At 41.5% G+C, this 16,443-nt stretch overlaps 1 protein-coding gene across 10 annotated transcripts in view; it reads left to right on the plus strand.

The window, feature by feature from the left end:
* Window positions 1-16,443, plus strand: part of PHLDB2 (pleckstrin homology like domain family B member 2) — a 241,618-nt gene that overhangs the window by 89,973 nt on the left and 135,202 nt on the right. For 3 of the 10 annotated variants that reach the window (XM_060417560.1, XM_060417581.1, XM_060417600.1), the window contains exon 1: window positions 7,390-7,600. The exons of 6 other annotated variants lie outside the window; for them this stretch is intronic. In XM_060417560.1, the coding sequence (XP_060273543.1) occupies window positions 7,589-7,600 (12 nt within the window). In that variant the 5' untranslated portion in view covers window positions 7,390-7,588. Of the gene's footprint in view, window positions 1-7,374; window positions 7,601-16,443 lie in introns of those variants that run through there. One more of the 10 variants, XM_060417565.1, reaches the window with a different exon arrangement.

Below are 16,443 nucleotides of genomic sequence, written 5' to 3' on the forward strand. Positions count from 1 at the left end.
TACTCTCTGAGAGTCTAACTGGACCACTTCAGCCAGGTATTTTTCAATATCACACACTCTTACCGTTGAAGATGGGTCCTACAAGGTCTAACATTTCTTTGTAGCAAGGCCATTGCTAGTTGAAGTTTTGCTAGTGCTGCTGCTGCTGCTAAGTCGCTTCAGTCATGTCCGACTCTGTGCGACCCCATAGATGGCAGCCCACCAGGCTCCCCCGTCCCTGGGATTCTCCAGGCAAGAACACTGGAATTGGTTGCTATTTCCTTCTCCAATGCATGAAAGTGAAAAGTGAAAGTGAAGTCACTCAGTCGTGTCCGACTCTTTGCGACCCCATGGACTGCAGCCCATCAGGCTCCTCCATCCACGGGGTTTTCCAGGCAAGAGGACTGGAGTGGGGTACCATGTAGTACCCAACAGTAAGGCTCCAAAGTTGCAGCTCTCATGTCATATTCCACAAGGCTGACATCAGTCCAGTCTGGCTGAATTCTGAGGAAATTCTGGCATAAGTGACATGCTGTGCCACAATCCTTCCTACATCTTGAATTTTGGTCACTAGGCTGGATGCTTTCTTTCCTCAAAGTTAGTTTTATTTTAGAGAACTTACTGCTTTTTCCTTCCAATATTCCTTCCAATGTTCATGTCCATCCTAGTTCACAATAAAAGGTCTTCTTAATTTCTGGGAAGTAGAATTTTAAATAACTCTTCTGCAAGAGAATCTATAAAAAACAAAGTTTGATAACCCATCTGAATTCAAGGCCACTTAATCTCCTTCAAGTATGATTATCTGAAGTGAAGACCTGTCTGTGTCTTTAAGGTAGGACATAGCCAGAAATGTTCCACTACAATGACTGCTTGATTTCAAATTCTAGTTTGTTTATTCTTTTTTGTAGAATTTATGTAGTAGGGAATCTTGAGAAGCTGCCTAAAATGCCCCCAAAACCAAAGTGAGTGTCCTAGAAATATAATTAGTACATTCTTTATGGATATACTACACTTCCTTTCAGGAAACGAACCCACTATTTTTGCAACCGTTATGTTGTTTATCCTTTAAAAGATACCCCACTATCATGCCATAGCTCATTCTGATTTTCTTTTATCTGTGCACCCCAAATATAAACAAACCTCAATCAGGTCTATAAATTTAATTCTCAAGATGCATCCATATTTCTTAAATGAATTATTGAGCTGGAAACCGAGCAAGATCGGTGAAGTTCAGACCTCATTAAGCAACCACATCTATCATGGTCCCAAATGTGTTTCAGCCCTTAGTGGTTTTGAGGCTTTTCAGAAAAGCAGTGTCCAAGTAGAAGGTCTAACCAAAGGAAACTTGGACTAAGGTCAAATCATCCTTACCCTAATGGCCTGAGGTTGTTTCTCTTTGTTTTTCTTGAGCTCTCTAGAGAGAGTCTGACCATAGTCTCTGCCTCTAGCAACTACTTGTAGAATCAGAGTTGGCAGGGGACTGAGTAATCAATTAATCTAAACCTTTATTTGAGTCACAAATTCTTTTATTGTTTTAATAACTGACACAGATGGCCAAGAATAAAATAAATACCCTATGGCTAAATATTTATAAGTTAAAAACAAAGCTAAAAAAATGGTTCTTAATAGGCAAAATGTTATAGTTCAGAGTACAATTCTGGAACCAGAGTTAGTTCCAAGATAGTCTCTGAAGTTCTCCTTCCCCAGAGACTTCAAGGAATGTCTGCCTTGGGGTCTTGATTCATGAGCTCCTGATTGCAAAATTCAGAGACTTAAATTGAAGAAAGTGGGGAAAACCACTAGACCATTCAGGTATGACCTAAATCAAATGCCCTATGATTTACGCAGTGGAAGTGAGAAATAGATTTAAGGGATTAGATCTGATAGACAGATGCCTGATGAATTATGGATGGAGGTTTGTGACAATGTACAAGACACAGGGAGCAAGACCATCCCCAACAAAAAGAAATGTAAAAAAGCAAAATGGCTGTCTGAGGAGACCTTACAAATAGCTGTGAAAAGAAGAGAAGCCAAAAGCAAAGGAGAAAAGGAAAGGTATACCCGTTTGCATGCAGACTTCCAAAGAATAGCAAGGAGCGGCAAGAAAGCCTTCCTCAATGGTCATTGGGCTTCCCTGGTGGTGCAGAGGTTAAAGCGTCTGCCTGCAGTGTGGGAGACCTGGGTTCAGTCCCTGGGTGGGGAAGATCCCCTGGAGAAGGAAATGGCAATCCACTCCAGTGTTCTTGCCTGGAGAATCCCATGGACAGAGGAGCTTGATGAGCTACAGTCCACGGGTCTGCAAAGAGTCGGACACGACTGAGCAACTTCACTTTCACTTTCCTCAATGATCAGTGCAAAGAAATAGTGGGAAATAATAGAATGGGAAAGACTAGAGATCTCTTCAAGAAAATTAGGGAACATTTCATGCAAAGATGGTCTCGATAAAGGACAGAAATGGTCTGGACCTAACAGAAGAGGAAGATATTAAGAAGAGGTGGCAAGAATACACAGAAGAACTATACAAAAAAGATCTTCATGACCCAGATAATCATGATGGTGTGATCACTCATCTAGAGACAGGGATTCTGGAATGTGAAGTCAAGTGGGCCTTGGAAAGCATCACTACGAACAAAACTAGTGGAGGTGATGGGATTCCAGTTGAGCTATTTCAAACCCTAAAAAATGATGCTGTGAAAGTGCTGCACTCAATATGCCAACAAATTTGGAAAACTCAGCAGTGGCCACAGGACTGGAAAAGGTCAGTTTTCATTCCAATCCCAGAGAAAGGCAATGCCAAAGAATGCTCAAACTACCACACGATTGCACTCATCTCACACACTAGTAAAGTAATGCTCAAAATTCTCCAAGCCAGACTTCAGCAATACATGATCTGTGAACTTCCAGATGTTCAAGCTGGTTTTAGAAAAGGCAGAGGAACCAGAGATCAAATTGCCAACAGCCGCTGGATCGTCGAAAAAGCAAGAGAGTTCCAGAAAAACATCTATTTCTGCTTTATTGACTATGCCAAAGCCTTTGACTGTGTGGATCACAATAAACTGGAAAATTCTGAAAGAGACGGGAATACCAGACCACCTGACCTGCCTCTTGAGAAACCTGTATGCAGGCCAGGAAGCAACAGTTAGAACTGGACATGGAACAACAGACTAGTTCCCAATAGGAAAAGGATTACATCAAGGCTGTATATTGTCACTTTTTAAACTTATATACAGAGTACATCATGAGAAATGCTGGGCTGGATGAAGCACAAGCTGGAATCAAGATTGCTGGGAGAAATATCAATAACCTCAGATATGCAGATGACACCACCCTTATGGCAGAAATTGAAGAACTGAAGAGCCTCTTGATGAAAGTGAAAGAGGAGAGTGAAAAAGTTGACTTAAAGCTCAATGTTCAGAAAACTAAGATCGTGGCATCCGGTCCCATTACTTCATGGCAAATAGATGGGGAAACAGTGGCTGACTTTATTTTTTGGCTCCAAACTCACAGCAGATGGTGACTGCAACCATGAAATTAAAAGACGCTTACTCCTTGGAAGGAAAGCTATGACCAACCTAGATGGCATATTAAAAAGCAGGGACATTACTTTGCCAACAAAGGTCCATCTAGTCAAGGCTGTGGTTTTTCCAGTAGTCATGTATGGATGTGAGAGTTGGACTCTAAAGAAAGCTGAGCACCAAAGAATTGATGCTTTTGAACTGTGGTGTTGGAGAAAACTCTTGAGAGTCCCTTGGACTGCAAGGAGATATAACCAATCCATCCTAAAGGAGATCAGTCCTGAGTGTTCATTTGAAGGACTGATGTTGGAGCTGAAACTCCAATCCTTTGGCCACCTGATGCAAAGAGCTGACTTATTTGAAAAGACCGTGATGCTGGGAAAGATTGAGGGTAGGAGGAGAAGGGGATGACAGAGGATGAGATGGTTGGATGGCATCACCGACTCAGTGGACATTAGTTTGGGTAAACTCTGGGAACTGGTGATAGACAGGGAAGCCTGGCGTGCTGCAGTCCATGGGGTTTTAAAGAGTCAGGCACGACTGAGCAACTGAACTGAATGATTCTTCAGTAACTCTAAACTGAATCAGGTCTGTCTTCAGCAACTCTCCTAAGATAGGACCCAGAGAATCATATGTCCTACCACCTTGGTGAATTGCACATGCCTTTTCATGTATAGGCCAGATTCAGCACTTCTAAGACCCACACTGGGCCAAGGAACCCGATAAATGGACTCTTCTAAGCTTTCAAAGGGAGATGTATAAAGACTCTATTAGAATTCTCCAGAGAAATAGAACATTTGTGTGTGTGTGTGTGTGTGTGTGTGTGTGTGTATATGTATATGTATATATATATATACACACATACGGCAGAGAAAGCAATGGCACCCCACTCCAGTAATCTTGCCTGGAAAATCCCATGGATGGAGGAGCCTGGTGGGCTGCAGTCCATGGGGTCGCTAAGAGTCGGACTCCACTGAGTGACTTCACTTTCACTTTTCACTTTCATGCATTGGAGAAGGACATGGCAATCCACTCCAGTATTCTTGCCTGGAGCATCCCAGGGATGGAGGAGCCTGGTGGGCTCCCATCTATGGAGTCGCACAGAGTCAGACACAACTGAAGCGACTTAGCAGCAGCAGCAGCAGCATATATACATGGGCCACAACACTGACCCTGTTTTGCTTCCCAGAACAGCATTTTGGGGCTGCCTTGGGAGCACCCACCACAGAGCTCTCTCAAGGCACATGTACTGTAAAGAGTCTTAGAACAAGAGATGTCACAGGTTCAGGGAGGGGGCCCGTGGACAGGAGGTGGAATTTGCTACCAGTGTGACTGATGGCTATGTGACCAGCCAGGTAGGCAAAGTACCTTGAAGGAACAATCACTGGCTTCAGTGACTCCAACTCATGGCTGGCTGGTGGGTCTTTGAGGAGGGATATGGCATAAATACATATGATCTATTTTATCATAAAGTAATAAATATATGACTTATGCTAAGTAGTTGGCTTGTGAGATTGTAGAGGCCAGAAAATTCAAAATCTGCAGGGTAGGCATGCAGGCTGGAGACCCAGGGAATAATTGATGTTGCAGCTCAAGTCCAAAGGCAGTCTGCTGGCAGCAATCCTGCTTCTTCAGGGTAAGTCTGTCTTTTTTTCTATCAAGGCTTCCAATTGATTTTTAGATGAGGCCCACTGACAATATGGAGGGTAAACTGCTTTACTCAAAACTACTCATTTAAATGTTAATCTCTTTCCAAAAAAACATCTTCACATCAGCACCCATACTAGTGTTAAACAAATATCTGGATATTGTGGACTAGCCAAGTTGACACAAAATAAGTTGTATTTGAACATATTCATCTTACTTCTTTATCTAAGAAAATATCAATAACTTAGTGGAGGCCCAGGAAGCTGCCTAATGGTCAAAACCTCTAGGTTTTATTTCCATTTTATTGCTGGCAGGCAAAAATGTCAATACTGAAAAGATGTATAACTTCCACGGGCTGACAGTTTTACTAGGCATGACCACATTTCCACAGGAAGAGTTTGAATTTCAGTTGTCAGGAAATCCTATATTTGGCAAATTGGGATGATATGTCAAGCCTCATAAATAAAAGCAGGCCAGGTTACTTATAACTATACTGATTATCTTTCCAGTCTACTTTTTGAAGCCAGAAACTTAGGTAATAAGTTAGGTATTGACATGAAGTGAAGTTGCTCAGTCGTGTCCGACTCTTTGCGACCCCATGGATGGTAGGCTACCAGGCTCTGGGTCCATGGGATTTTTCAGGCAAGAATACTGGAGTGGGCTGCCAAGTTAGGTATTAGTTTCTAACTAATGTTGCTTATGTCTATTTCTCCTGTGCTTTACACCAGAGGACAGAAATATCTATCAGTTCAGTTCAGTCGCTCAGTTGTGTCCAACTCTTTGTGACCCCATGGACTGCAGCACGCCATGCTTCCTTGTCCATCACCAACTCCCAGAGCTTGCTCAAATTCATGTCCATTGAGTCGGTGATGCCATCCAATCACCTCATCCTCTGTCATTTCCTTCTCCTCCTGCCTTCAATCTTTCCCAGCATCAGGGTCTTTTCCAATGAGTCAGTTCTTCACATCAGGTGTCCAAAGTACTGGAGTTTCAGCTTCAGCATCTGTCCTTCCAATGAATATTCAGTACTGATTTCCTTTAGGATTGACTGATCTCCTTGCAGTTCAAGAGAATCTCAAGAGTCTTCTCCAACACCAAGAGTTGGTGTTGGAGAAAACCACCAAAATTCAAAAGGATCAATTCTTTTGTGCTCAGCTTTATTTATACAAATAGCTAGGAAAAGAAAAAAATATATATATATACATATATATATTTATAAAATGGGAGAGATATTTTCCTCTATATATAAATAACCTGGGTTCACTAAAGATTCTAAGAATCTAAATAAAATTTACCACACTTTGTAGACACTCAAATCAGAAGTCACAGGGGCTATGCCATGTGTTCAACTGACAAAGAGAAGAGAAAGAGATTTATAAGATGCTAAGTAGGGATATTAAACATAATAACACCAACTATATATGCCAAACACTGCCAGAGATACTGTATATACATTATTTCTAGTTCTAACTACTAGACAGTAAGTGTCATTTCTCACAATTTAAAGGTAAGATTAAGATTCAGAAAGTTAGAACAACCTGCCTGAGGTACACTGAAAACAACTTGTTCCGCCAGGATTCAAGTAGCTGTTCTCTTTGTGGAAAAGGGAAGGGCAGGTGCAGACTTCTCGAAATTCCAGGAGCATCAGGAAACCCAGGAACTTTCAGGGGACATACAAAGTAGCCTCAACTCAGGCCTGAAAATCCCTTTGAGCAGTTTCCAAGCCACCTCAAGTTTCTGGAATTTTCTCACTTCATCTTAAAGAATGAGAATTTATACAATTTCAGTGAAAATCCTATGAAAAAGACCAATGTCAAGATACAGAACATTTTCTTATGAGCTCAAGGAAAGACTGGCAAGTTGCAGAAGAGGAAACCTGAGACATAAAATTAATGACCTGAGCTCTTTTCTCACAGCTAACTCTCTTCCTTGATCCAAATGAGTAACAGGGACCAATACCAAAAATCACCAAAACTTTTCTTCATTTATTCTTTCCTTCATTAATTTATCTCATTCTACATACCAGAAAAAGCACTGCAAAAAGGAGATGAAAGACACAGTCCCTGTGTCTTGAGGAACTTGCTATCCGGCCCTGGAGAAAAACAAATATGACATAATTATAATGTAGCTGGTTAAGTAAAATAACAGATTTGTGTAATGGATAGTATGAGAGCATAGGAAGGGCTTCAGAGCAGCAAGCAAATTACTCTAAGAGGAGGAACTTAGGAGATGATGCTTGCGTCAGAAGGTCGAAGGAGAAGCAGCAGTTGCGTTAGCAGCACATGGGCTCACCAAGTGTTGCTGGGGTGCTCAACCAGGGTTATTCCCAGAGTAGCTAGTAAGCCAGGTGGCCTCAGGGACCAGGAGGAAGATGGAAGTTGTTAAAGATCATCCCTTCTGGGCAGAATTCTTGATTTAAAGACCTACAGTTCCAGCAGTTTCAGTGGATGAGAGCCAAGGTATGGAATAGGTGTTCTGTGTCTTGCACCTCGTTTGTACCCCCGGCTTGTATGCTTGGTAGGCTTTTATGCTTTTAGAGACTTCCAGATATTATTTCATTTGAATCAGCTCAGCTCAGAAATTTCAAACACAGCAGCACCATATCGCAATGTTTATAGAGAGGATATCTATCATGGAATAAATTGTGGAATTGTGTGTCTGTATATAAAAAGGAGTTTAAGACAGATAGTCACTGCTCTCGAGTCCTCTGTAAACTAGCAAATTACTATAATGTCTAGAACTGTGGAGTAGAGTCTGCATGAAAGCTCTCACTAGCCCTTAATTCCACACCCACCAAAGTCTACCAGGCTTTCAGAAACTTAGCAAAGGCCTGTCTATTTATAGCTGCACAGATACATTCACAGTAAACTTGTTGTTCAGTTGCTCAGTCATGTCCAACTCTGAGAATCCATGGACTGCAGCACGCCAGGCTTCTCTGTCCTCCGCTATCTCCCAGAGTCTGCTCAAGTTCATGTCCATGTGTACAATCACATCAGAATATATAAACATTTAGGGTCTGGAGAATGACCTGGTCGTTACATAATGAAAAACATGTGCAGGTTCCCTTACTATTAATAGGTATAAAGAAAATGTCTTCTAGATTTCTCTGTGACTGGTCTGATGCTCCTCACCAGCTCCCTTTCCTTGGAGAGTAGCATATGTGAAATAAGATGGAAGAGTACAGTAGGAAAAGAGGTGGAGATTTGGAGATTTAGGTCAACCCAGTGGTCTCATCTGGGAACAAAGCCAGATGCAGGCCTGTCTTTGTCTAATCTGTACCACTTTGACTTTCTTTTGTTCAGTGGTTAAGGCTTGAATTGCATCCCCACTAAAAACGATATTTGAAGTCCTAACCCTCAGGACCTCATACTGTGACCTTGCTGGAAATATGGTTGTTTTCAGGTGTGATTACTTAGGCTAAGATGCAGTCACACAGGAGTAGTGTGCTTAGTTGCTCAGTTGTGTCCAGTTCTCTGCAACCCTATGGACTGTAGTCTGCCAGGCTCCTCTGTCCATGGGATTTTCCTGGCAAGAATACTGAAATGAGTTGCCATTTCCTCCTCCAGGGGATCTTCCAGACCCAGGGATCAAATTGGTGTCTCTTGCAATATCCTGCATTGCAGATGGATTCTTTACCACTGAGTCACAGTGGAAGAAGGAATACGGTGGGCCCTTAATTCAACATGACTGGTGTTCTTCTAAGAAGAGACACAGAGATATAGGCACATGAGGGGAGAAAGCCATATGATGATAGAGGCAGAGACTGAAATGCTGCAGCTGGAAACCAGCAAATGCCAAGAGATGTTGGCAACAGCTAGAAGGTAGCAAAAAGCAAGGAATTTTCTCATGAGCAGGTTTCAGAGGGAGCATAGCTCTGCCAATGCCTTAATTCTGGACGTCTAGCTTCCAGAACTGTGAGACAATAAATACCTATTGTCTGAAGCCTCCCAGTTTGTAGTGCTTTGTTTTAGCAGCCCCAGGAAACTAATTACCGGTCCAGGATAGAGCTGAGATTTCCTAGGTCCTATGAGGGAGCCTCCTGCCAGCATCCCAAACAGGAAGCAGGACAGTCTCTGTGGTTTCTGCTGGCTCTGAAATTGCCCCTTCCCTCCCCCATCTCCATTACTTTACAGCCCCTGGAGGTCAAGGCTGACTACCTGCTTTCTAGGCGTTTGTCTCTCTCCTTCCGACTATCAGCAGGATCCAAGGGGTCAAGATTTCCTAACTTCCTTTTCCTACTTGATCAGATATCCCTTTCCTCAAACTCCATGATCAAATCTACCAAGCCTTTTGTCTTGCTATGTTGAAGAAAAGAAAGAAAGAAAGAAATTTGAAACATACTTTTCTCTCCAAAATAAAAGCTAGCTTTTGCGTCTCTGACCTTGCTCAGACTCAAATATCCCATTTGAGATGCCAGAAGCCAGTTATTAACCATCTCATTGTTTTTCTAAGTCTCACATCCATTAAGAATCATCATATGTAGCTGTGATGCATAAAGTTTGGACTCAAATAGTATTTGTGAGCTGAGCAGTCAGTCACACAATCATTGCTGAGTTACTTACCATTTTTGCACATAAATTGTAACTGTGATCTTTCCTCTCCTTGAGAAGTGAAGGAAAAAAAACTCTTTAGCTGTACACTCTCATGCTCCAACCCCTTTACTGGTCTGTGCATTTCCTTCTGGCAGTCTGGACCAGGAATAGGCTGACAGACACACTGTAAGCCTTGGGATCTTGGAGAATCAAGGTCAGTACTTCTGGGGCTAAAATTTCAGCTTCTCTATACACCAGTGCCAAATCGAACCCTGGAGACAGAATTGTGGGTGAAGTAGAAAAAGATAGCTTTATTACTTTGCCAGGAAAAGGGGGATACAGTGGGATCGTGACTTCAAAAACTGTCCCAACTTGGAGAAGATAGCAATTTTACAGTAACGGTTCAAAGATGTGATCAGCTTGTGGACATTCTTCTGATGGGTTGGTGGTGAGGTATGTAGGAGTCAGCATCATCAATCTTCAGGTCCAACCGGTCTGGGGTCTACATCTTTGTGGGCAGCATGCGTTGTTAATTGTTAACTTCTCCCACCTGGATGGGTTTCCAGTGTCTCCAAAATAGCTCAAAGATTCTGTTGCCTGTATTCCTTGATGAGGAGCCAGGACATTGCCCCAAGGCTACTCTTGACTGTTTCTCCCTGGTCTCACATCCCCTCCCTTCTCTAATTAGCAACAGCTTGAATCTGCCCTTGGAACTAAGGGAAGGTCATGGAGGCCGAATGAAGACTATGTCTATAATCAAAGGAATGGGGGACACAGAAAGACTTTGTACCCAGAAGCCCCACAGGGCCCTGTGAGGTATCACTTCTTATAAATAGATCTCTTAACATTTGATGCTCCAACATGCAATCTTACTGTGTGTTAATGGTCATAATGGTTTTAGTAAATACTTACTGTCTAGCCGTGTTCCTCCTGGGAATTCTGGAGTGGAAGTTACTTGTGGCCTATAACACTCATCGTCTTTTCTCCTTTTCCAGCAGATTGTGATATTGTTTAGATATCCATCCTTTTCTGAAACAGCCCCTGTCCCTCAGTGGGCTGATGGGTCAAATGTTATTGCATACCTTTTCTGAGACTGGTTCTAAGATGAGCATGTGACCCATATCAGACTGATGGGACTCAGCTTCTGCCAGAGACTTCCAGGGAAAAAGCTTCTTTGACCTTAGAGGATGCTTCATGAAGCAAATCTGTTTTAATATGGAAAGTGGAAGAAAAGAGCACGTAGCCCTGACTGCAGCAGCAGCTGTCCTGCAGTTATGGGGACAACAGTCCATAGAATGAAGCCTATGTTCCACAGAGCTCAGAGATGAAACCCATCTGAGTCCAAGAACTGAAGCCCAGTGAATCCATGATGCCTAGTTATCTGAGTCAATGACTTTCTGTATGGTTTAAATTAATTTGACAGTTGTGTTTCAAAATATCCTAACAGATTCAAACTTTAGTGGACATACATTTTAGAGTATGTACAATATGAGAGGAAAGCCACAGATCACTGTGGCTTTTTCACTCACTGATGCATAAATTTATTTCACCTGGATGTTCTTGGAACCGTGGAAGATTTGTTCCTTATATTTCTACTTCTAGATGCTTCACCTTTCCGTAGCATATATCGGTCAACTCATCTGCTCTCATTAAGGACTTAATGTATAAATTAAAAACATGGCTATTCCATGGTGTACTCCCAGGAAGAAGGCTTTTTAGCTTTAACATTATCAACAGTGTATAGGTGGGAGAACAGAAATACTGAAAAGAAAAAAATCTGCTTAAACCCATAAATTTCCATAATCTAGGTAATTGTCACAAACACAAATCAGTATAGAACCATTTCAAGAACACAAAAAAGGCTGAGTTTTTCCCTGATACACTGGACCCAGAGTCCTAACTCTGTCAATGTATTTCTAGTTATATAATATATGAAGATTCTTATACCGTCAAAAGGAAAGATTTGTAGGGAGACATTACCTTTTAGAACTTTTTTATTTGGGAGGGGGGCGTGAGGCACAGCACTTCACGGGATGCAGAATCTTAATTCCCTGACCAGGGATTGAACTCACACGCCCTGCACTGGAAGCATGGAGTCTTAACCACTGGACCAGCAGGTAGGTCCTAGACCTCTTAATGAATTCAAGTTTAGTGGGAAGTACTTGGAGCAGAGTTAGATAAATAAATATTTTTCCATGAGAAGGATACACAAACCATACCTCCTTGTAAATAACCCCTGAAATGAAGATTGTATTCACTCAAATATTCTCAGTTTTTAACTCATTTAAATCATTAGCCTATAAGAGAGCTGGAAGAGGAAAGGAAGGTTGAAATAAATCAATTAGCTTCTCTTAGATAATTTTAAGAAGTTTAATTTGGAAGAGTTTTCTGGAATGAAATCCAAGCTATCTTTATCTTTTCTATCTCTCATTAGTACATTTACTACTACTACTAGACTAAAACCACATAAAGCTTAATATTTGATTGTCTTTTAAATAAAACCTCAAAATTAAGCCAGACAGGCAAAACTCTTTCAGCATATTTACTAGAATTGTCCAGTTATTATCCAGTTACTCAAAGGGATACACCTGGCACTTTGGGAATAGGTTTACCCATATACTCTTTATTCATGGCCAGAAAGTATAGCATTCTGTGGCGTTTGGATAATTTTAAATACTTGTGCCATTTTTCCTTCCTTTGCCTAAGCAATGAGGAATCTTGGCAGCTAAAACAAGAATTGAACGCTCCATTTTCTCTCAGGCAGGTAGTCAGGACACAGAAAGTGCGATAACAGTAGAACAAACGGGAACTCCTTAAAACTTGGTGGTAAAGCTGTTGCTTTTGCTCTGTTGCCAGGGAAGGAATGCAGGAACTCTGCCAGCCCTCTCTTCTGGCCATTCTGCCCAGGGAGGTGTCACCGTGTGATGGGGAGGTGAGAGTGGGGGCAGGCAGTGAGGCTCGGAGGAACCAGAGCCCTTGCCCTCTGAGAGACACAGTCTATCTCTGGGGGCAAGTCAGGCTACAGGTCTGCAATTTCCAGCTGTAGGACTGATCCCAACCAGAACTTGCTGGGTGGTTTGGAACCACCTTTGTAACTATCGCACATCCACTCACCCAGAATGACAAGTTGTTCATTATGGAGTTTCTGTTTAAAATTGGGAGGTTTGGGGTAAGTAATGCTAACATACATGTGGAAGCACTCACATCCTGGATAAATATTAATAGATAACTACTTATTTCTCTGAGCTAAGAGTAAGTGCATGTAAAGCCGCATGATCACCTTTATGTTATCAAGAGGGGTGGGGTGAAAAATTCTGATTTGAAGATATCCAAAGAATAGAACTAGTAAATTTATGGTAGAAAAATGATTTAATGTAAATAATTTGAAGCTTGGGCTTGGACAGTGTACTTCTTTTGCTTTCTTTCACTGGATTTATTTGTTTTAAAAGCAGATATTGAGGACCTCTGTATGATGGACTGAGATGGGCTCTGTGTGAGCAAGTCTGAATGAGTTATTGTTATCCTCCATACTCTTAAAAGGAGTAGTGGATAACACACGCTAAGCACTTAGTACTTTTTGAATGCTAAATGAATAATCCTTAGCAAAAGAAAAATCAACAATGTCTTCAGCTGAGACATTTAAATTATATTTTGTAGAGTATCTTCTACAATATATAAAATAATATTTTGTAGAATTCAAAGAAGTAGAATACACAGAAGAACTATACAAAAAAGACCTTCACGACCCAGATAACCATGATGATGTGATCACTCAACTAGAGTCAGACATTCTGGAATGCAAAGTCAATTGGGTCTTCAGAAGCATCACTACGAACAAAGCTAGTGGAGGTGATAGAATTCCAGTCAAGCTATTTCAAAGCCTAAAAGATGATGCGCTCAATATGCCAGCAAATTTGGAAAACTCAGCAGTGGCCACAGGACTGGAAAAGGTCTATTTTCATTTCAATCCAAAGAAAGGCAATGCCAAAGAATGCTCAAACTACCGCACAATTGCACTCATCTCACATGTTAGCAAAGTAATGCTCAAAATTCTTCAAGCCAGGCTTCAATACTATGTGAACTGCGAATTTCCAGATGTTCCCGCTGGTTTTAGGAAAGCCAGAGGAACCAGAGATCAAATTGCCAACAACCATTGGATCATCAAAAAAGCAAGAGAGGTCCAGAAAAACATCTATTTCTGCTTTATTGACTATGCCAAAGCCTTTGACTGTGTGGATCACAATAAACTGTGGAAAATTCTTAAATAGATGGTAATATCAAACCACCTGATCTGTATGCAGGTGAGAAATCTGTATGCAGGTCAAGAAGCAACAACTGGACATGGAACAGCAGATTGATTCCAAATTGGGAAAGGAGTACGTAAAGGCTGTATATTGTCACCCTGCTTATTTAACTTATATCCAGAGTACATCATGAGAAATCTGGACTAGATGAAGCACAAGCTGGAATCAAGATTGCCGGGAGAAATATCAATAACCTCAGCTATGCAGATGACACCACCCTTATGGCAGAAAGCGAGGAAGAACTAAAAAGCCTCTTGATGGAAACAATGGAAACAGTGGCTGACTTTATTTTTCTGGGCTCCAAAATCACTGTAGATGGTGATTGCAGCCATGAAATTAAAAGACTTCTACTCCTTGGAGGAAAAGCTATGACCAACCTAGACAGCATATCAAAAAGCAGAGACATTACTTTGCCAACAAAGGTCTGTCTAGTCAAGGCTATAGGTTTTCCAGTAGTCATGTATGGATGTGAGAGTTGGACTATAAAGAAGGCTGAGTACTGAAGAATTGATGCTTTTGAACTGTGATGTTGGAGAAAACTCTCAAGAGTCCCTTGGACTGCAAGGAGATCCAACCAGTCCATCCTAAAGGAAATCAGTCCTGAATATTCATTGGAAGGACTGATGTTGAAGCTGAAGCTCCAATATTTTGGCCACCTGATGTGAAGAGCAGACTCATCTGAAAAGACCCTGATGCTGGGAAAGATTGAGGGTGGGAGGAGAAGGGGAATGCAGAGGATGAGATGGTTGGATGGCATCACCGACTCAATTGACATGAGTTCAAGTAAACTCCAGGAGCTGGTGATGGACAGAGAAGCCTGGTGTGCTGCAGTCTATGGGGTCACAGAGTCGGACACAACTGAGCAGCTGAACTGAATGGAGAGTATCTTCTTATTAAAGTTAACATTAAAATTCATTCCATATGTACCTGTTTGATGGTAAGGTGAAGACATTTGACTGTTAAAATTTGATCAAGAAGGCACTAAATCTGTAATCCAGGTACAGATAGAGAGCAATATATTTTATGACTTCAAAATATGTCACAAACTATTTCCTTGAGCATGATTCTGTTAAATGAGAATAGCTACTTTGTTTGGAATGAATTGAAGGTTAACCTAAGTCTCCTGTTAGAGTCCTAGTGAGATGCTGTGTAAGAAAGTGCTTGGCAACGTACCATGAAGCTTTTCATAAGCACAGGTCACCAGAATGGAAGTTGAAGTCAGACAGGCTGGAAACCATCAGATAGTCCCAGTCCTCTGATGGCTGGCTGTATACTCTGGGGCAAGTTATTTTACCCCTGGAACCTTAGCTTTCTCATATATAAAATGTAAAAGAATACTATTTATGAGCTAATGCACAGAAGAATTTTAGCCTAGTGGCAGTTCATAGCAAGAATTTAATCGACATTAGCAAGCATTATTTTCCTTTTCATCATCTTCATCAACACAAGAAAAGATAATTTCTCCTTTACTTCTCATCTTACAAAATGTCAAGTTTGCCAAGAGAAAAAAAAAGAAAGGGAAAACAAAAGCAAGCAGAAGTGCTGCTAAATCACATTCTTACAAACTCTCACCTAGAACAAGACCTACAAGACCTTCTAGAACTAACACCCAAAAAAAGATATCCTTCTTCATCACAAGAGAAGATGCTACACATGGACCTCACCAGATGGTCAATACTGAAATCCGCTTGATTATATTCTTTGCAGCCAAAGATGGAGAAGCTCTATATAGTCAGGAAAAACAAGACTGGAAGCTGACTGTGGCTCAGATCATGAACTCTTCATTGCAAAATTCAGACTTAAATTGAAGAAAGTGGGGAAAACCGCTAGACCATTCAGGTATGACCTAAATCAATTCCCTTGTGATTATACAGTGGAAGTGACAAATATATTCAAGGATTTACCATAGTTCTTGGTATATTTTAAGAGTTTAAAAACTATTTCTGAATGAGTGGATGAATCAATAAATTAATGCATACACATCAGATAATCAAGTTCAAAGCATGATTTGTAGAGTTGTTGGAGCCGGTATAAGTGCCTTATGCTGCTGCTGCTGCTGCTGCTGCTGCTGCTGCTGCTAAGTCGCGTCAGTTGCGTCGACTCTGTGCGATCCCATAGGCGGCAGCCCACCAGGCTCCCCTGTCCCTGGGATTCTCCAGGCAAGAACACTGGAGTGGGTTGCCATTTCCTTCTCCAATGCATGAAAGTGAAAAGTGCAAGTGAAGTCGCTCAGTCGTGTCCGACTCTTAGTGACCCCATGGACTGGAGCCCACCAGGCTCCCCCGTCCCTGGGATTCTCATGAGGGGACCAAAATACAACATTCTTCCCAACCAAGTTTGAAAATAATGAAAAGGGAGACATGACAGAAGGAGATTGAAATGTCACCCTCAATATTGATAATGGTAATAAAGAAGGGCATGGCTTAGGTGCATGATGACAGTAGACTTCCTAAAAATGCACTCCAG

The sequence above is a fragment of the Ovis aries genome, chromosome 1 (genome assembly GCF_016772045.2).
Source record: "Ovis aries strain OAR_USU_Benz2616 breed Rambouillet chromosome 1, ARS-UI_Ramb_v3.0, whole genome shotgun sequence".
NCBI classification, from domain to species: Eukaryota; Metazoa; Chordata; class Mammalia; order Artiodactyla; family Bovidae; genus Ovis; species Ovis aries.